The sequence below is a fragment of the Lampetra fluviatilis genome, chromosome 4 (assembly GCF_964198595.1).
Source record: "Lampetra fluviatilis chromosome 4, kcLamFluv1.1, whole genome shotgun sequence".
Classification (NCBI taxonomy): domain Eukaryota; kingdom Metazoa; phylum Chordata; class Hyperoartia; order Petromyzontiformes; family Petromyzontidae; genus Lampetra; species Lampetra fluviatilis.
The window spans coordinates 19,466,099-19,489,454 of NC_136278.1; the positions used below are offsets into that span (position 1 = coordinate 19,466,099).

Sequence of the window (23,356 nt, forward strand, 5' to 3'; positions counted from 1 at the left end):
CGAGCCTGTCTTGTAGTAAAATTTAACACAGTGTATTCTTTGTCCCAGCTCCCACTGGGGTCTTGGTGTACTCACGGTCGTTGATTCTGCCATGTCCTGTAAAATAAGGGCAATCGACTGCTGGACGAGGGCCTCCCCACTGTGTGTGGGTCGTCTGTTGGTGGGGGATATTTTTTATTCTTGGTTATCTTGGTAAAGTCACGTAGAAGGGAAATAATAAAATAATAAAAATTAAACATAATAAAGAAAATTCTCACGACGTTTCGGCCACAACGCAAGCAAATTAGGACGTTGTCTTTCCGACAGCTCTGTTTCTTCACCTGAGGACGGCTGCTTGCGTTGTAGCTGAAACGTCGTGAGAATTGTATTTTATTATGTTTTATTTTATTATATTATTTCCCTTCTACGTGACTTTACCTAAAGAACTAAGAATATGAATCCCTGCAGTCACGAAAGCTTTAAATCGAAAGATAGTTTTTATTATTACACGCTTTTATTTAACTCACTCTGTCTGTTGTTGTTGTCGTATCCTCAAATCTTGTAACTCCATTTTAACCCATTTCCCGATGTGGTATCGACTGCAAACTTCGTATACTTATGTCTTACTGATGACAATACTATATTCTATCATAAAAACATATTTTAAACAATCTTTTTACACGCTTTCTATTAACTCTGTCTGTTGTTGTTGTCGTATCCTCAAATCTTGTAACTCAAGTTTAACCCACTTCCCAATGTGGTATCGACTGCAAACTTGGTATACTTATGTCATACTGATGACAATACTATATTCTATCATTACATTTTTTTAAACCATCTTTTTATAGGTTAAATATTTCGCCTTGGGTCTAATTGTCCACACTCAACTGACGTTGGCTGTAAATCACCATGGCCCCTTACGTTATGGTAAGCTTTGTGGCCACTTCCTGGAGTTGTGGAGTTTTACCATTACTCGTACGGTACATTTCATTAAAGCGTGTTTAAAAAAAGTATTTTTAAATATTACTTATTCACCGCGATGGTCAGGACGGGTGGGTGAAGTTGGGGTTGTAATACAGAATCGTTTTTTGCTGCACTGCCCCCTACTGCACCGACACGCATACTAAACCTGCGTCCTTGCGCACTGTTCTATCCTTCCCAAGGGCACATTTCCCTTCCACGTAGCCTTAACAAACTGTTGGGGCAACTATAGTGAACGAGCACCGGATGAAAGCCGGGAGGGCACACGAGGGGTGGGTGGCCAGCACCACGCCCGGCCTCTTTTGTGCGGTGTGTATTTTCACACCGCACCAGATATTCACTTCTTTGAGGCTGAGTCGACCTAGGGGAGGCCCGGCACCGCTTCAGATAATTGTCACTGATGTTGGCCGTGAGAGGGACTCGAACTCGGGTCGCTGGGTTCATGGCGCCCCACGCACTAATAATGTTTTAAAAAAATGGGTATTGTTTATTTTTTAAGTTCATATTTGATCTATTATTGATATGTATACATTTTCTTCAATCGCTTACAAAACTCGTCCAAAAACCCTGCACTAATTGAGACGAAACATAACTGATGAATGTTCAAAGATTGCACTTGTAACCTTAAAAAAAACATCCTAAATTAATTTCAAAACATAATTCATGTACGTATTAATGCTGGCAGACAGTTTGAACATTTGTTAAAATAAATTCAATAACCTTGTGATTTGTTAAAATAAATATGACCTCATGTGTCCTGACTGTTGGGCGACCCTGCATATGCAAAATGTTTGCGATGCAGAAAATGTGGATTCTTCTATATCCACCGCAACAAACTTCGTAAATGAACACAGCAGCAGTGTCACCTCATCATTACACGTGCAACCGACGCTAGGACCCATGGGGGGGGGTCTACATTAATTTGTCCCCCCATCCCCCCCACCCCTCACCCCCATCCCTCACCCCCCACTCCCCATCCCTCACCCACCATCCCTCATCCCTCACCCCCTCCCCTCACTCCTCACCACCATTTCTCACCCCCATCCCTCACCCCCAACCCCCATCCCTAACCCCCAACCCCAATCCCTCACCCCCCCACCCCCATCCCTCACCCCCCCACCCCCCCACCCCCATCCCTCACCCCCCAACCTCAACCCTCATCTCTCACCCCCCACCCTCAACCCCCATCCCTCACCCCCCCACCCCCCATCCCTCACACCTCCCCACACCGTAATTGGAAACGTGTCGACCTCCTTCCTCGCGGCGGCGGCGACGTCACGGGCAGCGTGTGCGAGTCGGAGTTACAACACAAAAACGATCCCGAGAGCAGCCGCTGCCGCTGCTTTGCTCCTGCGGACCGGGTAAGCGGTGGCAGGCGGAGGGGAGAGGAGGAACGCATCGCAAAAGAGTGGCCGGAAATCCGATGTCTCGCGCGAATTGATGGAATGGGATGAGTTTCGTCCGCTTAAGCCGCGTGGTTTCTTGGTGGGTTGGGGGGTGTGCAAGTGACATTGCGGCTGTGTGTTGAATACCCTTCGTGGGCAGGATGCTGTGCCCTCTGAAAACTGAGCAGGCCTCGCCGGTGTGTGCGTGTGTGATGGTGGTGACGGCGGCGGCGTGCGTTGTGTGCAAGGCGACCTCGGTATGTGCTCGCTAACAGCACGAGTTTCCCTCTGTAAGCGACAGCCATCGCCCGCGTTGTTGGTGGTGATTTGCCATTCAATGTACGGCCCTGGCTTTAATCGACTGCTGACAAGGCCTGTGCCCCCCCCCCCACGTGTTTCTCGTGGGGATGATTGACCTTGCTATACTGTACTTCACGCGGTTTAGTTGGTGGCGGGTAGGGGAAGTGCCAGGAACCAATTAATATCACTCGCCACTGATGTTAGCCGTGAGAGCTGCACTCGAACTTGGACGCCGCAGTGCGCTTTTACCGCTGCGCACCATTGCCCCAGCCACGCGTTTCGCTGTGCCGAGTTGACCTGTGCCGCAACGAGGACACTTGCCCTCTGCCTGTCCCGGCTCTCACCTTGCCTGGGTTCGACTGGGCCTCGATCATTTGCCAGTGCGGTGGTGCTCTGGGGAGACAAAGGCGGTCGGGGCTTGGCTCCAGCCACTGGTAAGCCCCGCGCCTCCTCCCGACAGTCCACACGGGTCCACGTGTTAACCCGACTGTGGCTCGTACTTAATAGGTGCTCGCAAACAGCGCCACGTGTTCCATGCAGTCCGTAGCAGCAGTCCGCCCACCTGCGTGCGTGGTTTATCATCAAACTGTTGCAGCTCGGTGTCAATGCGCCGCTGTATGAACGGGTTGATTATTAGTTCGGCCTTGACGTGAATGCTTTTTTGCTCTATGCTCATGAATTGTACAATTGTTGCGAGTCCTTTTGTCAATACTGTATTAAATCCTTTGCAAAGCGCATTGATATTTAAGTGGAGAATCATTCCTTCTGTGACATTCTGCCATGATTTCATTTCTCGGTGCGTGCGACACACACAAAACACATCGTCATGTGCTGCGTGTGAATAGGAATTAAACCGGGAAAATGTCAAAACTGGGTGGTTTTTAACTTTTGCCGACAAAACTGGATCCCAAATGTCAAAACTGGGTGGTCTTGGAAAACGACAGGCAAAACAGGATGGTGCTTTTTGATATGACAAAACTGGGTGATGTTCAATGTGGACAAATGTCAAAACTGGGTGAAGAAGGTGTACGATTTAATGTATCATTTTGTACACGTTTAGGTCCTTGCGTTATTCATCCATATGTCGCCACAGATTTAGAGCGTTCCAAATGATGTTTCTCGTGGCTCATGTTCCATACCTTGCACCACAAACTTCCCGTTTGCATACTGGCACAGTGTGCCAGCTCGCTACTACAGTAACACTTACTTGCCATATGTATACTGGCACAGTGTGCCAGCTTGCAACTACAGTAACACTTTCAGCTCGCGAACATACACAAACTTGCCATTTGTATACTGGTACAGTGTGCCAGCTTGCATGCTACACCTACTACAGTAGAACAACGGTAGATAGTGTTTGCGTCGAAGTATGGTGCTGCACACTTAGAACAAAACATGTTTGTTACATATATATAACTACTTCGACGGGCAAGAGCGCTTGTTGTGGCCCTTGGCGCGACAGAAGGAGCACCGCGTGAGGCCCAATGGGCCACCTTTGCCACGTTTGCGAATCCGACGCTTCTTCGGGCGGCCAGCCTTCTTCTGGCGAGGAGGTGGCATCATGGTGTTGTCGCGTTGCAGCTCCTCGGCAATGGGCAGCTCGATACCGGCAACCGAGGTCCATGTCGTGTTGATGGCAGAGACTTGGTAACACACCGCACATGCGTCGTAGAGCTCGGGCATCCGCCCAAACGCCATGAGGGCACGAATGTAGTGCCGACACGGCAAGCCCATCTGCTTCATGTACCCGCACGTGCATGACCGAGAGCTGAGATCGACTCGGCGCTTGGCAGAGGCGTAGGCGTCTGGATCCTTGACGTATGCACGCGTCGAGGTACTCTCGTAGACCTTGTACCTCGGGGCCAACGCCTGCTGAGCGTCGATGAGTCCTTGAGCGTACGGCGTAATGACACGCCCTTGAGCGGCCCACTTCTCGGCGTCGCTGCGGTGGGCAAAGGCCATCGTCATCATGTCTTCCATGTGGTGCATGAGGAAGTGGAAGGGGTCCATCTCGCGAGCCGGCAGGGCCTCGCTGTTCGTGGACTCCACAAAGTTCGTCGTGCGCCAGCCGTACAATGGCGTCGTGTGCAGGTGCGGGTAGAGCGCCCACGTGTGGGGGTCGATCTTGTTGTAGTACGTGGCCGCCGCAGGCAGAGCTACGCCCAAGCAGCCCAAGGAGCTGCGGAACGCGGCCTCGGAGGCGCACCCTTGGGCATCGTAGATGATGCCTTGGAGGTCGGGCGTGAACGCGGAGCCGATGTTGTCCACGCCGTTGCAGATCAAATGCCGCGTGCAGTGGATGAGCATGAGGTCCTTCCAGTCGGAGGCTAGGATGCCCGTGCCACGATCGCAGAAGACCGGCGTACCGTCGAGCTCGATGTCGTTGGTCGTGCAGCAGTTGAGAAACCAGTCGTAGGCCGCTGCCGTCTCGGACGGCACCAGCGCCACGGCGAGAAGGACGTTGCGGTTGTTGCCGTCGCGCCCAACGAGGACGAGCATGGTTCCATTGTAGGCGCGCGCCTTCATGTGCGACCCGTCGATGCCGACGACGCGTTGAAGACTTGGCTGTAACGAGCGTGCGATCGGGTTGCAGATGAACGCACCCCAGAAGATGCCCGCATCTTCTCGCACACTGCAGGTCGTCGCGTTGAGCTTGCCGAACGTCTCCACCAGCGAGTTGATGAACTCGAAGCCTGCATGGGCCGCACTCTCGTTCGCCGCGATGCACGTGTCCTTGGCGCGGTACATCATCCGGGTCGGGACAATGACGTGAGCAACGACGGCGACCTGGGCAATGACAGTCGGTGCGGAGGTACGGGGGTTGGCGCGAAAGGCCGAACGGGCTGTCGTGTTCGCCTCCACTTGGCGCTGCGTGATCTTGGTAGTGCCTGTGCAGCCGTGGTGATCCGTGCACAGCGCCGAGACGCGGAAGCCGCGTCGTTCCCCCGTGAGCTTCGTCAGCTTCACCTTGAAGGAACAAGGTGTTGAACTAGAGCAGACGATGGCAACGTGCCGTCCGCCGCTTCGCTTGAGGTCAAGGACCGCGCGCTTGCCTTGTTGCAAAGCAAAGTCTTGGATGCCGTGGATGGCCTCGCGGCGCGTGGTAAAAGTCTTCTTGGGGTGGAGGGTTGCCATTCGAATGTGAGCAAGGTGGCAGTGCACCCGCCTGGTCGCAAGCCCGCCCCGAGCTCACTTCCGAGTCCGAGCCGTAGCTTGAAATGTTGGTCGTTGGGGTGCTGGCACACTGTGCCAGCGTACAAATATCAAGTGTGTGTAGTTATATGGTGCTGGCACACTGTGCCAGCATACTAATACCACGTGTTTAGATGAATGGGGTGCTGGCACAGTGTGCCAGTATACAAATACCAAGTGTTTGGATGAATGGGGTGCTGGCACACTGTGCTAGTATACAATTATCAAGTGAATTTGACAAATGTCAAAACTGGGTGCACCCTGAGTGTCCAAAACTCAAGTTTTTGGCCACCCAGGGTGCACCCAGTTTTGACATTTGGGATCCAGTTTTGTTGGCAAAAGTTAAAAACCACCCAGTTTTGACATTTTCCCGAATTAAACCCATGGGCAACAATGACCCCCTCCCCCCTTCCAATTTCGTTGGGATTTATGATTTTTTAAATTAATTAAAAACCGATTCCGAACCTTTTAGTCCATCGGTTGTGCTGCCAAATCGCATCCCCGACCGCTCTGCCCACATCTGAGCGAGTTGTTGCGGTGGCCTAAGTCCCTCCAATGCCCATTTCTCGTGATACACAAACATCCCGAGTGCTCTCCCATTGGCATTAACATCGCGGGCCCCCTTGACAACGCGGGGAGTGGGGGAGAGGGAACACTTGGAGCACAACTACACAAACTCTCTCCCGAAGTCCTCTCGTTGTGCTCAGCAGACTTCGGCATTGGTGCAGCCTGTTTTCCTATAACGCGGCGGTAGTTGTGTTCTTGAAGAACACCGCGTTATGGAAAAATCGCGTTGTAATGAATAATGTAGGGATGAAACGCAGTCCGCGATAACACGTGAGATGCGTACGCAGGCCGAACAAAGACTGAGGCGCGTGGGTAGCGTCTAGAAGCATCCAGCAGCATCCCAATGCCTTGTGTCATGTCACGCGTTGTGCGATGCCACTACTCGCGCGACGTGGTTCCATTCACTCGATCGCGTTATATCCAATTCGCAAACAGCGTTATAAAAAAATGTGTTCCCAAATACATTCGTCGCGTTATATATCCAATTCGCGTTATGAAAACAACACGCAGCGTTATGTGAGAACAGACTGATATATAGCTCCTGAACATATTGCTGTCATCACACGCAAGAAAATAATGTTCTTGCGAATGTGCCACCTCTTGTACAACTAGTAAATTAAAATACTCTTTTCAGTAATTCATGGGTGTAACAACCATGAAATGTGAACACGATTAAATAAATATGTCGCCACAAATGTCTGAGCAGATCGCTTGAAAGTCAAATACAAATCAATGTCAGACGCTGGTGACACTACACAGAATGGCCGCTTGCTACCTGTCCTGATTTGACCCAGGCAGTCCGCGAATTAGCATCTTTTGTGTGTGTTGGGTGGCAGTAATTGTTTTGTACCGAGGTCTGATGTGTTGAATTTTATTGTAGTGTGTTGCATAGTTTTATGGTAGACTGACTGAGAAATAAGTCCCGGTTTTATCTTTGGAAAAGGTGGCAACTCAAACAAAAGACCAAATGGTGGTGGCAGTGCAAAATATTGAATAGCCAAGGTCATTGGGAATACCTCAGTAGATTGGGGAGTTAAATATATTTATATAGAAGAAGAATATTGGAATAGAAGCAGATGCTGCTATTTAGAACCACTATCCATCAAAACCCAGACTCGGGAATACAGAGAGTATTTTAAAAAAACGCAAGTAAACTTAAGCACTGCAACACAGCGTGGTGATACTCTGTGTGCTTAATAGTGGTCAACATTATAATGATCGTGCTGTCGAGAGCCGACTGCAATTCAGACATCTCTCAGTCGGCGTTTATCAAGCAGACTGCCACAAGGCTCATACTGACCTATCCAGTGAAGCTGGCATTTACGACAAAAACAGATTCAGAAAGATCAAGAAAAGCCAGGTTTGCAAGGGTTTGTGCCTCTTTAAACATGCGATTCGCAAAAATAGCAAAGTTACACAAAATGGGAAATCTATTTAAACGTGTACATTTGTGTTAGGTTAAAGAAGATTAGGGCCACAGTTTATCAGTAGTTTTTTTTAAACATGGCGTTGTTGCTAGATTTTTGCTAAAAAAAATAAATGGGAACAAATGAGTGGATAGATTAGCGTATTATTCACGTGATTTGAATAACTTTTACGTCGTCGAGTCTTACGCACCCAATTTGATGCGTGTATCGTGAGGATTGACCTTGGTTGATAGTTTGGTGCCTCATTATTTGCACCAATCCATTATTACATGCCTACTAACCTGCGATGACCAGTGTAATGAAGTATGGTCAACTAACCCTCATGACAGCCATGGTGTTTCTGGAGGCTGTGAATGTTGTAGAAGACAAGTGGCGAAGTCTTAGAAATACAGAGACACTCGCACACGAGTATCAGCTTCTCTTCTCGACCCCCTTCACTCGATCAAACTTCACCTCCACATTAAAGTCACCTTCGCTTACTAGTTTCTGCTCCCACGACCCCTTAATCTCCCCGTCATAACCACCACCGTTACTGTTCCCCCTTCTCATTCTCATTATATGGCTATCACTCATTGCCCAATCATCAATCCATCATCATCATCATTTACTGGTATTAATTTCCCTTTCACCGAATTCACGCATCACAGATTCGCCCATTGCTTCCTCTCTATTTCATTCACCTCACCACCATTACATTAATATGTTTTACCATTGTTAATTCTTTGTAAAGCGCCTTGGTTTAAGTCACGACATGAATTTCCTTTAAGATAAGACTAATGTGCAGTACAATTAGAAATGACCTTGGCAAGGTGACCCAGTGGCAGCCTTATCTACAGCAGAGTAACAGGGGAACCTTAGCTTTTACTACAGCGCAGCGGATGATAGTTGTGCTCGTGTCCTGAGGTCACACTCTTGTTGTTAAGAAAAGTGAGTAGTCTTGGGCGCAGGACAGGTCACTGGAAGAGATGATTGCCAGTGGGTGAGACTAGCAGATCACTGGAAGCCAAAGCAGGAAACTCGCCTGAGAGGCCATCCACCGCGGAGATGGAGCGACGAAGTCGACTCGTGTGCAGTTGCTAGCATCACATTGTTACATCGCAGGACTGAGAGATGTTCTACGTAGCGGGGAAACCTTTATCCAGTAGTGGATTGATCATGGCTGATGATGGCAGGAGTGTGCATTTGGTCTTCTCGTGAAGGTAGACGGAGTTCGTCTACATCCAAAGAGGCTCGCCGTCGCTGCCTTCCCAGTGACTTCGGGACACGTGGCTCTGTGTTTTGAGTGCACGAACATCGCCCGCCCGCACTTTGTTTTAACTCTCCCAGGCGCATTTGATGTGCAGCCCAATTGCTCTACAACTAAAATAACTGGCACATGAAAACCCAGTATTATTGTTGAAATAATTAAATAAACGACCCAGCACGTACAAGGTTATTTTCCCACAGAGCCGTGAACGCTCTATTCGGTACTGTGTGTGAATACAGTTAGTCCATCAACATGTGGCATGTGGTGGGGTAAAGTGTGGGTACTCACACCTTTTCAAGATGCCTGGCCAGGGAGGTAAAGTATGGCAAAATACCCTCTTAAAGGAGATCTCTCCTCTAGTGGAGGCCCTTCTGCCAGCAGTGGCCTAAGCATGAAATGTCAGGGCTGCACGTGTACCCTATTACTGCACGTGTACCGTAAATTAGTTTTTGTGTTTCGATTGTTGTCCTTCCCCCGCACTCCTGATTCAGGGCCACCCATTTAGTACGGACGCATGGAGGGGGGAGGGGGGGGTTAACCCAAATGCGTACGCTTGCGTTTGGGGGGTCTACTGACAATGTACGCACGCATAGGAAACTAATGTGCAGTACAATTAGAAATGACCTTGGCAAGGTGACCCAGTGGCAGCCTTATCTACAGCAGAGTAACAGGGGAACCTTAGCTTTTACTACAGCGCGGCGGATGATAGTTGTGCTCGTGTCCTGAGGTCACACTCTTGCGGACATGCCAAGGGCTGCCTTGTTTGCACTGTACGCCCGTCCTGCACGTCCACAGCCGCAGCGGGGCGATATTTAAGTCCAGCGCTTCCATAAACACAAAAAAATCCAGGATGTGGATGGAGTGGAGGGGGATGGGGGGCTTTCTGGTTAATTCTCGTTGACGTTTCCCCCATCGCAGCTGTTCAAGGAGCAATCTGGCCACGTGGTTGTACAGTAGGAAAATTGCAAGTTTATCCTAGTCGGGAGTTGACTCGACGAATCATCATCCATATGTAGGGGTTGATAAAATCAGTACCACTTTGTGGGACATCAACGGTGGTTGACTTATGACAGACTGGTCATGTCATATGAATGTGGCATTCAGAATGCTGTTCTAATGCTAGGCCACCAATAGGGTCCTATCATAGAAATGTGGAATTTACTCTGCAAGTTTAATGCAAGACCGGCATTAGGAAGGAGTGCCACCCAGTTGCTGTGAGAATCCCGAAAATAAGTTTATTTATCTCATGACATGACAATGACATGAACATTGCTCTTTCAAAAGTCAAATTGGTTTTTTGCACAATTGAGCATGGGGTGGTGATAACATCCTGTTCATAGCGCCAGATCCAGTGGTTGAAATTACTCTTTCCAATGGCCGGGGGTGAGTTTATCCACAGGATTTCGCTGCACCACATGGGTTAATCAAAACATATTTGGGAAAGTAAATCTCTAACAAAAAACCCCAGCCGCACACGTGCTCGCCTGTGAGGAAATGTGCAGTTCCTACTCGACCCCAGTTTTTTTTAGTTCTCCCCAGAATAACCCAGACCAGATCTGGATGGAATAGTTCACAATGTCTCTTAAATTTACAATAACTTCAACACAGGTCAAGTACACAACTCCCCCGGCTTAAAAGAGTATTGGGGATGGCGCTCACCTCCATTGGCAGCCCCGAGCCAGCAGTGAAAATTCCACATTTCTGTGGTGGGGGACAGACACCCACGGTTGACTTTCAACCAAAGTGGCACTCGTTTTATTCACTCTGCAAGGGATGATGGGCTGAGTTGACCCCTGAGTGAACTTTGAAGTTGCAACCTTGTAATTTAGAGTCTGCTACTGTAAGTACAGTGCTCCCCGCTTGGGTAACAACATAATTATTGGTGTCCCATGAATTATTTACAGCGCTTTGCAACGTCTTGCGAGTTGAGGTAAATTGAGGACTGTTTACTTAAAGCGCTGTTGGCGAAATGTTGTACTCTAAACACAGTGAGGCCAGGTCATATATCAGAGCTCACTGACCGAGTGTGTCCGTCCTTCCAGAGGCTTCTACACTAATCCTCATGCAAAGCTGTCTTGTGATTAGTACATGATCAATGGTGTTTGATTCGTTAAATTATATAGAGGTTTATTGTGTGTATGTTGAACTTCTTTCGCACTGTACGCAGCCAACTGTGCTAATAGGCTCATAATGTTTATCTGAGACACAAGCCAGCTCCGCTTAGACCTTGTGTTTGAATCTGGTTTTCCGTCACCAACCAGGTTTTCAAGTGCAGAGCGGATTCTTTTTTCAACCTGATAACCAATGACTGCAAGTGTGCTCAAAAATTGGTTTTAATTGCATGACCGCAAGAGGTAAAGCTTTGGAAGCAGACGCAGGCGTAACCACGAGCTCAAATGCACAGTTGAAAGGGATGCAGTCGAGTTGTTGTGAGACAGACCCGTGAAGGACACTGGGCCAAGGCCAGGAGGTATCCATTGCGAGTTGTTTCATGATAAGTGTTACTCTGCGCTCTGTATTGTATTAGGAACAGGAATGGATTGCAGTCATTTCCATGTTCGAGTCTTTAACAAAAAATCGAATGCAAATAATCGCCATTTAGTTAAATAAAAGTAGTGCTTTGTGAATTGTATTCCAATCAAAACTTGTATTGATAAGCTGGATCAAAAGTATACATCTTATTAAAACATGTTCTATCTGTGTATTATGACCTTTATACAGTTAAACATGCATTTCAGACGCAGCGTAACAGTGGTGATCATTACAGAGAAGCAAGCTTTTGGAAAGTGGAACTTAACTCAAGTTGTATGAATAGATTTTGATTTAAGCAAATTGAATTATTCCTCCTTATGGGGTACACAGTGACTATGTGGATGCGACTGGTACGGTGGGGATCTACAGGGCGACTGCTTTTGTGAGCATCGGGGAGGCCCTCTGCTTACAGCCCTGAGCCAGTGGTGCAAATTGTACATCTCTATTGCCAGGGTGCGTTCTAACAATAACCAGGGCTGAACAGTACAATCATTAATGGAAACGAATTAATAGTAAATATTAATTTAAAAAATTGATGCCCTTTATAAATCCACTGCTTCGTGAAGGCCTACCCATTCCGTGCCGTTTTGCTTGACCATAATTTATCACGCGTCGGTCAGTGTGGTGTGGTGAAGTGAGTAGAATCCAGGACCCGTTCAGAGGACCTGTTCAGATATCACTCGCCACTCATATTAGTGGCCAAGGCTGGAAATCCAACTCGAGACGTCGTGGGTTCATGCCGCAGTAGGGAATGCACCGTGCTCCTGCCGCACTCCCAATGATGGTGCCGGCATGATGCATCATTTCATGCTCACGGTAATCTCAGCTTTGCAATGAATAGATCAGCAACTGTGCTATTGATGCAGTACACCTCCATACACGACTCGAGTTCTCACCGAATATATCCTGGGTCCAGTGGGCTAGCTATTACACACAGTAGCATCCCTTTTTGACCTTTACCCTTTTTTTTACCCGGTCACTTGAAGACTGGAGTGGGCAGCACGCGGCTAGTAGCCAGGAGAGGAATACTGCCTCCGTTGAGTCGCCAGGTGTACAGTGTATGTAGGTGGACACCTTGTGCCAATTGTAATCTCAATGTGATTCTCCAACTCTCATGCTGAGTGACTCTGGTATCTCTCTCCCCTTTGCTGCGAAGGACTGACCGCGGTACGCAGGGACACGCGCGCCGCCATGTGGGAACGATTCGCCTCTCAGCCCGGAGAGGACCATGACGGCTCCTCTGACAAGTTCTCCGCTACGGAGTCCATAATCATGAACGGTACGTGCCGGGAGGGTTATTTTAGAGACAGTCCTCCTGTGATTGCTCATTGCGGATTACTCGGGCTTCTGTTAGCACGATAAGAAAATTAGGGAAATATTTTTTATGTAAGTTGGGAGTGGGTGAGGAGGTGTAATCTAACCACGGGACAGCCACTGTTGATATCCCACAATTTGGTTCCTATTTTGTTGACCCCTGAGAATGTGAGTTGAGCACTCTAACCAGAGGTCTCAATCATACTTATACAATATTAATGTGTTCTCTCTTTGCTCATTAATGAGTGCATATCACCCGCTATGGCATGTAGATGAGAAACATACACATTAACGAATAAATAAAAAATCAAAGAAGTATTGAGAGATTAATGTGATAGACAGAAATAGGAACATGTGGATTAGAAAACACAAGTAGATTAAATGAGTCTTGTTGTTAAGAAAAGTGAGTAGTCTTGGGCGCAGGACAGGTCACTGGAAGAGATGATTGCCAGTGGGTGAGACTAGCAGATCACTGGAAGCCAAAGCAGGAAACTCGCCTGAGAGGCCATCCACCGCGGAGATGGAGCGACGAAGTCGACTCGTGTGCAGTTGCTAGCATCACATTGTTACATCGCAGGACTGAGAGATGTTCTACGTAGCGGGGAAACCTTTATCCAGTAGTGGATTGATCATGGCTGATGATGGCAGGAGTGTGCATTTGGTCTTCTCGTGAAGGTAGACGGAGTTCGTCTACATCCAAAGAGGCTCGCCGTCGCTGCCTTCCCAGTGACTTCGGGACACGTGGCTCTGTGTTTTGAGTGCACGAACATCGCCCGCCCGCACTTTGTTTTAACTCTCCCAGGCGCATTTGATGTGCAGCCCAATTGCTCTACAACTAAAATAACTGGCACATGAAAACCCAGTATTATTGTTGAAATAATTAAATAAACGACCCAGCACGTACAAGGTTATTTTCCCACAGAGCCGTGAACGCTCTATTCGGTACTGTGTGTGAATACAGTTAGTCCATCAACATGTGGCATGTGGTGGGGTAAAGTGTGGGTACTCACACCTTTTCAAGATGCCTGGCCAGGGAGGTAAAGTATGGCAAAATACCCTCTTAAAGGAGATCTCTCCTCTAGTGGAGGCCCTTCTGCCAGCAGTGGCCTAAGCATGAAATGTCAGGGCTGCACGTGTACCCTATTACTGCACGTGTACCGTAAATTATTTTTTGTGTTTCGATTGTTGTCCTTCCCCCGCACTCCTGATTCGGGGCCACCCATTTAGTACGGACGCATGGAGGGGGGAGGGGGGGGTTAACCCAAATGCGTACGCTTGCGTTTGGGGGGTCTACTGACAATGTACGCACGCATAGGAAATGGGGGAGGGGGGGGCGGTGAAGCCTCGATAATTTTTGTCTACATTGGCCTTCAAATGATCGTCCGGCGGTGGACTCTCTGTTTGCTTAGACACGTTAATATTATTAATTCTTGATCGTTTCTGCGTGGATTAAATATCAGCCGTTCTATAGGATTCGGGGGGGGGGGTGGGTGTAAAAAGTACGCGTGCATACAGGGAGGTGGGGAGGGGTCAAGTTTTGACAGATTTTTGCGTACGTACTAAATGGATGGCCCCCTTACATACAGTGCGAGAGAAGGTCCACATACATAGTGTGTGAACGTGTGTGTAATTGTATATTTACAGCCTAATTCAAACTGAATAATATCTGGGTCGGTGGTAGACTGGAATAGGTGGCACGTGACAAGAAGCCACAGCCATAGCAAGAAGCATTCTTCACGTGAAAGTATTTTCCGGGTTACCGACTCGGACAGACAAAGTTCAAATTAAGGCCCATGTGTGCAGGGAGCATTGTGTTGCAGTGATTAGTACAAACCCGGAAAGCCAAGTTCGATTCCCACTTGCAGCCAAAATATCTTAACCAGTCCAGGGCCTGCCCTAGGTTGACTCAGCCTCAAATTAGTACCTGGTGCAAATGTGTAAATATCGCCAATTTGGAAACGAAGGTGGCTGGGCAAAGTGCTGGCCACCCACTCCCTCGTGTGCCGTGTTGGCCTTGATAGGTGTCGGCTAACAGCACTTGCCCCAACAGTCTGTTAAGGCTATACAGGGGTTCCTTGTCTTAAATCTGAATGTATGCCTGTGTGTGTGTGCGCGCATTGTGTAGGCTCCCAAGAGAGGTTGCAGCAGAAGCTGGGAGGAGGAAGCGAAGGATGCAGAAGACAGCGGTGCTGCTCGGGGATGGAGAGCCCACGCTGTCTCAAGTGGGCCGTGCTGCTGCTGTACCTCCTTTGCAGCGTGCAGTTCACACTCTGGTTCACCACCGGTATGACACACGTTCACACACACACACATAGACAACGATCCCCCATATAGCCCTTAACAGGCTGTTGGGGCAAGTGCCGAGAACCTATGAAGGCTGGAACAGCACACCACGTGTGGCCGTCTTTGTCTTCCCAGTGCTGATGTTTACTACACACCGCACCAGGTACTCACTTAAGGTTGAGTCAACTTCAGGGGAAGCTCAGGACCGGTTCCGATATTCGCTATCAATGTTAGTCATGGCCGGGAATCGCACTCAGTTCGTTTGGTTCATAGAGCAGTGCATTCACCACCACGCCACCACTCCCCAATACTGTACATACTCCTATACAATGAAGACACAGATCCCCCGTACAGCCTTAACAAGTCTGTTGGGGTTCTGTTAGCAAGGACCTATGAAGGCCGGGCACACAGACATACACAGGCATATGCAGTACATGCACTTGGACACACACATACACGCCCACACTAGGGGTATAAATTAAACATTCACAAAAGAGGAGTGTGTGTGTCTGTTGATCGGCCAATTCCCACAAAGTTCTACTTGTGTCTCGACTCCAGAGGAAGAGTAAAATCTAGGGGTGAAAATTCCACATCACCAATAATTTACAGCCCTTTTGCAAATCCACTACTGGATGAGGGTCTCTCTACATAGGGGATTATTTTACCATACTTGACCATGTTGGTCAATACAGGTTGTTGAAGGTGAGGAGCATAGATGACAGAGGACGGTTCAATGACTAATTTTGCTGATGAAATAGTATGATGATAATTATTTCCATCATATGATGACACTAAAAATAGGATGTTGACAATAACACCAGTGGAAATAATTATAATATGAGGATGATGATAATAAGTCAACCACCGACCCTGTTTTGAACTCTTGAACCAATCAGCTGCTCTGTAGGTACTAGGTGGATTACTACACTGTAGGATCGCGAGAGATGGTGACGCCTTGTGGAGGCCTTCATCCAGCAGTGGATTGATAATTGCCGATGATGGCACCATCACCTTCCCCCAACCCACCCCCTGTTATCTCCACCACCAGTCTCGCTGTCATCGCGTTACGCCATCGACGCTGGCAATCGGGCGCCGGCAGAGCAAGCGGCCGCCCTGGACGGCGTCGGCGGTGGTGGCGGCGGCAGCGTGGTGCGCGCCGTCCATTTGCTTCGGCACGACGTGGCGCGCGTCTCTGAGCGCCTCGCCGTCGCCGAGAAGGCGGCGAGCACGCGTACGATGCGGCTGCAGCAGCTGGCGCTGCTCGCGCAGGCGACGGAGGAGCGGCTGGTGCGGGCTCGGGAGGACGCCGCCGTCGCTGCCCGACGTTTCGACACGGCGCTGGCGGAGCTGAGAGCTGAGGCACGAGACGGCGCGAGGGCCGCACAGGACGGAGGCCGCGAGGAGGCGGCGGCGCTCGCGGCGCGCATCGCCAACCTCACAGCCACCGTGTGGGACGTGCGGCACGGGGTCGCGGAGCTGCGCGATGACGTGGAGGAGGTGCGCGCCGTCGACCGCTGGAGCGCCGCACTGGCGGGAGCGGTGAACTTGACCTTGGCGAGAGGTGAGGGCCGATGGATGAGGGAGATGCGCGTGCATGCATGCGTACATCCGCGTGTAACGGCTTGCGTGCGTGCACACGCTTGCCTCTTTACATCTCCAGGTGATCCACAATGCCACTGCCAGACTTCTCACACGCACCGTTAAATGAAACTACATCAGCACAGAATACGGTCCCTCCTGGCTTCCGAATCTAATCCCTCACTCTCAACACCTGCACCCAGCATCCCACAGCTTAACGAATGGATCTGTGCATCTTATGGTTTTGGCTGCAGGACCACCTGGGCCCAAAGGAGACAGAGGGGACCCTGGTCTCCCTGGCGAGAGGGGACCGCAGGGTTTCAAAGGGGATGCTGGAGAGAGAGGTACACTGCGTGTTTTTGCTTCGTTTTTCACACCGCTAGGCTGCCTCTCCGTATGTTCGAGGTAAATGACTGCTTTAGTTTGCGCGATAACGCGCGGCAGTGGGTGTAATGCACACTGCTGATCCAGCGCCGCCTCCACCACTGGACTTTTTATTTCCACCACTGGCTTCGGGTTGCTATTGGAGGTGAACACTGCCATTCGCTTACTTGAACAGGGAGACGCTCCATTTGGGTGCCGGCGTTTGCAAAATGTTATCTCCCTTGCCTAGTATGCAGGAGGTCGTGGGTTCGATCCCAACCCTGATGCCTGTATATTTGAAGTTTGCATGTTCTCCGTGTTGTCGCGGTAATTTTTATCCAGTTCCTCCAGTATTTTTTCCCTCCACATTTAATAACATGCGTTTAGATTATTTGTCTGCTATAAATTTCCACATGATAAGCCACTTCGTTCAGCTATCATTTGTGGCCAGGTCGCCTTTGAAAATGAGCTAATAGCTCAGTGGGTTTTATCTGGTAAATAAACTGGTTTAGCTATTTTTTTAGATTCTTGCCAAACCACAGCCAGCTGTGCTATTTCGCAAGGTGATTGTGGCCAGAATAGACTCAGCCCACTGGCTTTGTGGTCACTGGGGGGTGGGTCTGGCAGCAATGAGCAACGACTGTGGAACCTGCTGACCTCCATCCAGCACCGTGCATAGGTGTCGCAGCTGCGGATTTTCACAATCAAACAGGGCCTACGTGTTAAGAAGCTCATAATGGCTGGCACCCGAACTTCATGTTCTATTGAAGAACACGTGTAACCGATATGTGAGGCTCCGGGTTCGTGTGTCCTTCTTTCAGCTGTCGCATTCTCACGGTGAATTGGCTGCATGTGTACATTTACCAGTTTCATTCAATAACAATGGCACAACTGACATGGAAGGGGGACACCTTCATGCAGCAGTGGATTGATGAAGGGCTGAGAATTATTATTTACTTGCATCGTTATTTTATAAGATGTGCAAGTCCACTGAATTCTTTAAACATCAAGATTTTAAAATTATGCATGTCCTTGCTAAAGGCATCGTAATTGTTGAAGAACAGGTGTGAAATGTTTATTGTATTTATTTATTCTGCCAACAAACCAAGCCCTTCGGTTTTGAACCAGCTGTGGTTGCATTCGTTTCGTATCTCGTCTCGGATGACGACAAACGTTCTTTCGTATCCAACTGTATTCCAGGACCCCAGGGCTTCCCGGGCCCCCAGGGACAGATGGGACTCCGAGGCCCCATGGGTCCTCCAGGGATGGCTGGGCCGCCAGGTAAGAGAAAGGAATCGCTGATCCACATCTAACGGGGATCCTAGTCCATTGTAGCGACTACGAGAAGTGTAGCTCGGAGGGATGGGGAGTGGGGTTGAATTGTGTGTGGCCGGCGCTCTGCTAAGTGGGCGCAAGGCGACGTGGCATTGCGGTGAGAGTACCCGACTCGCAATTGGCAGACGGTAAATTTATATCTCATTCAGGGACTGATTCATCCCAATCTTTGCCACCGCTCCAAGGGTGGTAAAATGAGTACCACTCTGTGGAAAGTAAATGGTGATCTTCCTGAAGATCTAGTGGATGCCACCATGAGATGTAATATTTCCATCTCTAGCTGTGTGGTCCGTAAAAATTATTACAAATTTGTGGAAAGCCAACAGTTGTCATCGTTTGGAATGGCTGATCCCCCCACCCCCCCTCCATTATAGGAATGTGGAATTTCCACGACTGGCTCAGAATCATGAAGAGAAATGAACTCCATCCCACACTTAATTGAGTAGGGAGACACTTTTAATGGGATTTGTCATCTGTGAAAGTAACATTTGCCGGATGTTGACTTTGTGTATTAATCTCATTCGGATGATTCGATTCCCACTCACGCTCGCTCAGTAATGGCTTTGGATGCAGAGCACTAACACGACGAGAGCCAATGTGAGAGTCGTTTTGGCGTTCGCGAAGTAACAAGCGCAGAGCAGCGCTCTTACTAACAAGTTGTGAAATATAACACAGCTTATAAGCCGTCAGTCCCACACATCAATCGTACGTGGAAATATTTTAACTTAAGGAATTTAAAATCGTGATGTCCAACATAATACGGTATGTCGTGTTTTAACATTTGCTTTTCAGAAAAATTTGTTCATAGACTACACACTGCAGTATAGCTGTCAAGGTGGCTCTGTTTCAGCAGCAGATGCTCAATCAATCCTGTGCTGTGTTCAGTTGGCAAAGGCATGATTAGCTGAATATGCGATTACTCATGATGAATGAGTGGTGTTTATCACATTGTCGAAAGCCAATGTTTAGAAAAACAGACAGACCTCCACAAAGTTAAGCCTAACTTTTAAGCGAATTCAAAAGGCCGAAAGCCCACAAAGGATCTTGGGATCGTAGATAACAATCGCATTTAGGTTTAACAAGCTGCCTTTGCAGGATTCCATAGTTTTCTCTTGCCAGGAGAAATAACAACCACAATTCTCTTTCAGTAGGATCCTGGGAAAGTGGGATTTTTGACCAATACCATTTGGATATTTTTTGGGAGGAAACTGCAACGTACAAGAAACACTCGCATGTCACTCATGCATGGAAATAGCACTCAATCTCTGATTGCACACTTGCGGTTGGGAAATGCCCACGTTGTGGTGCTGATGATCACAATCAAAGATTATAACTGTACACTACAGCTGTGACAGTTCTGTTGACGCCAATAGCAGCATAGAGTCCCGATCCCGGTTGTAAAAAGGCGTTTGACTTTACAATGCCTCTCTTGGTTTTTCCGATAAAGTCATGTAGATAGAAAATGAAAATAAAATTTATATTGAAAAATAAATAAAAAATAAAAGCAAAAAACCACGATGCTTCGATCGCAACACAAGCGGTCTTCATCATCGCTCTGCCTGACTTTACCGAAAGAACCAGGAATATGAATTCCTGCAGTCATAAAAGTTTTAAGTCAAAATGCCTCTCACTGTTGGCATGTGTGGTTTGGATTTAAATATGCAATGATGCCTTATATATAATTCAGTGGACAGCAGAGGGCAGTACAGCAAAATCCATTGTTTTACTGTACTATGCTCCCACTCTATGCTCCCCGCCTTTGCTAACCCCGCACTGAACAGCGGCGGAGTGTCAAAGGGTCGTACGTTTACATTATGTCATGGAGAATTAGGATCCAGCAGTGCCTTGCATAGTGCGCTGTTTAACATGTTGGTACTGTTCTCTAAAAGAGAACCCAACATCTGTACTGCAGCAGCTTCCTGGAGTGGATTGCCACCTCCTGTCAGAATGGAGCCACCTTAGCAGGCGTCATGATAGCCCTTGAAAGTAATTGGGGGTGAATTTACAGACCGACCCACGCACAGACAAACAAACATTAAACACGTGAATGCTCTGCCTGTTTACACAGCCCCGCTGTCAGAACAGGGGCTCGAACCGGTGACCGAAGAACATAGAGTCGAGTTTGTCGACATGCAAACCCAGATTGCGCCCATCCCCGCCAGCGTCACTCGTAAGGGGACCGAGCGTCGCACGTTGCACGCTTTGTCGAGGTGGCACTGCTACTTGCTTGATAGCTCCGGTGCAAATAAAACGATGGTTTGGGAGCTTAACGGTCGTTTTCCCCTGTGATTTAGAATGTATTCCACACACTTTCCCCCATCGCGTTCCATTCATCTCTGAAACGATTTAGGTTCGATTTTGAAAGCGATGGGCAGAGTTTTAAGCATATGAGCAACACCAAGATTGACTAATGAGAGAGAGCTTTGTGTTGACTTCTGACCGATGGCGTCGTCCTATAATTTTTTTCCATTTGTGTTATTCATGGTTATAGTTAGCGTCAGAGTGAGAACTACAGTGTTAATATTCATGCTGCAAACCATGAATAAAGTATATTTAATTTAGCACTTTCAAAGCTGAACAGATAATACTAAGAACCTTCATGAAGGATGTAAATGTTATTAAATAATTACATCTTTGGAATTAAATCCACTTAATTATTATAATGGAAAACATTTTGGTGGGATACTTTCCGAAATACATGAAAACGACTTTCAGCTCAAACCACAACTTTTTGCATCGTGTGGCCCACTCATGGTGAGGATCAATGGGAGCTCCCGATCTTTGTGCTGCAAGTGGGTGGTTTCGTTAAATAATTGCAGTGCAATGTCCCGTTACATGAATGCCTACATCAGTGTGTCTCCATTACCTTCTGGTTAAGCACATTGCTCTATAGGGATATTTGTTCATTTATCTTATTTCCTTTCTCATCTTTGCCTCCCTCCACTCCCATATTCACATCGCGTAACTCAAGCTTCCCACTTTTGAGAGCATTTGAAGGCGTGGATGCAAATTGTCTTTGTTTTTCAGTGCAAAGAATATTTTTTTTCTGACGAGAAGCTATGGGTTTAAAAATAACAATGCATCCGAGTAGAGACATTGTTTGAGGATCTGACATTTATCTGAATTCCATGGTAAGATGATGCCAACAGTACAGCCTTGGGCCTGGTGGTCAGAGTGCACTTGCAAGTTTATATGGAGTTGATGGTTTGATTCCCACTACCATTGTCTGGCAATTTATGCAAAGAATTACCAAAGCATGATGTTTGCTGTGAGGTGGACTGTTAAAGGCCATGTAACCTCATCAATCACAAGAGTAAGAAATTATGTTTAGAATCAGAAGTCTGAATCAGAAATGAATTTCCCCGAGTGAAGCCCCATTGAGCTAAGAAGCTCTTTTAAAAGGGTGACTCAGCTGGAAAACAACATCAACGCATTCCTGAGTCTCAAGCCTAGTTGCAAGTGTTACTTTACTCGTAAAACAATGAAAATGATCAACTTTGAAGATGCATTTAATCCATCTCTTGCGCAAGTGACACAAATCCCCTGATGTGTTTTCGACCACCGAAAGACAACATGTTTTACTATACAGAAGTAAGGTTTCCCTGCTTCCAGCGCTGCCTGCTTTGTTTGCAGCACATTCCCCAACCGTGCCTCTCGCCAGATGCACCCCCTGGCCCATCGGCTGCGCTGCAGAAAAACCCACTGCCTTCCTGTAAAACACAGTCCGTTTGCATCCGGGTGTTCATAGGCCTCAACTGCTGTTTCATGCACGCGTTTGTTCGGCATGCTGGCTTCTTCCCCGATCTTTACCCAATCCGTGTGAGCCCCTGGAGGGTACTAACCGTGTGAGTACAATTAATGAATGAAATGTGGACATTGATTTAAATTAAGCTTAATTGCTATTGGCCTTCATTTCAGGGCCACCTGGGCTGAAGGGAGAAACAGGTGAGATGAAAAATGTGTTGATTCTGTATTGTGTGTGCGTGGTTTTATTTATGCCATTGGTGCCCTGAAGCCAGCAGGTGGCGAGATCTTAAAATAATTACAGCTTCGTGGGATGCCAACAGTAGCTGTCTGACAGAGTCACTTGTTACCCCAAAGGGAAAGTAGAATTTCCACCACTGGCCCAATGAATATGCTGCTTCTGTATCTCCATGTGTCCCTCATGTGTCCTATGTATCTCTTGTGTGTCCATCCCATGTATCCCACACAACCCAGCCGTGTCTCCTGTCACCAGATATCCCCCATGTTTAATTTTGATCTCATGTCTGAGGTGTTTCTGCTTCGGGTTTAATGTGTGTCCTATGTTTCACCCACATTCTTCATGTCTCCGTGTATCACCACATCGTTCGTATCCCAATGTCCCATGTACTCCCACATCACATACGCGTGTCCATGCGTTCCCATCTCGACCATGTTCCATTCAACCTTGGTCCCCACGCGGCATCCTACAAATCTCTCAAACGCTCTCTCTTCTCCCCATTGTTCTCCATATCCCCCGTCACCCCGGCCTCTCCACCGTGTTCCTGTCCCCCCCCGCACACCTCGCTCGTCAGGTGGAGCGGAGTGCGGCGTGCGCCTGGTTGGGGGCGCAGGCCCCCACGAGGGCCGGCTGGAGGTGCTGCATAACGGGATCTGGGGCACCGTGTGCGACGACGAGTTCGACTTGGCCGACGCGGACGTAGCCTGCCGCTCGCTCGGCCACCGTGGTGCCATCAACTTCCATGACAGCGCTCGATACGGACAGGGTGAGCCGTGTGGCACGCGGGTTGCGGGGGCGCGGGCACAGACGAACCCGTGGACTTGGAAGCCCCATTGTCTCGTAGACTGGCATGGTCACAGTCTCGTGGGCTGGACAGTCTCGCAGTCCTGCT

General features: G+C 48.4%; 1 protein-coding gene across 5 annotated transcripts in view; it reads left to right on the forward strand.

Annotated features, from left to right (window-relative positions):
- The first annotated feature begins 2,169 nt into the window (after positions 1-2,169).
- LOC144931634 (uncharacterized) overlaps positions 2,170-23,356 on the forward strand; it is a 29,517-nt gene continuing 8,330 nt past the window's right edge. Inside the window, exons 1-9 of one of the 5 annotated variants that reach the window (XM_078855731.1) lie at positions 2,170-2,321; positions 12,766-12,888; positions 15,049-15,207; positions 16,255-16,767; positions 17,039-17,128; positions 18,348-18,428; positions 20,551-20,652; positions 22,401-22,427; positions 23,039-23,230. In XM_078855731.1, coding sequence (XP_078711857.1) covers positions 12,801-12,888; positions 15,049-15,207; positions 16,255-16,767; positions 17,039-17,128; positions 18,348-18,428; positions 20,551-20,652; positions 22,401-22,427; positions 23,039-23,230 — 1,252 coding nt within the window. In that variant the 5' untranslated portion in view covers positions 2,170-2,321; positions 12,766-12,800. Of the gene's footprint in view, positions 2,322-2,341; positions 2,446-12,765; positions 12,889-15,048; positions 15,208-16,254; positions 16,768-17,038; positions 17,129-18,347; positions 18,429-20,550; positions 21,009-22,400; positions 22,428-23,038; positions 23,231-23,356 lie in introns of those variants that run through there. The other 4 variants (XM_078855733.1, XM_078855734.1, XM_078855735.1 and 1 more) reach the window with 4 other exon arrangements.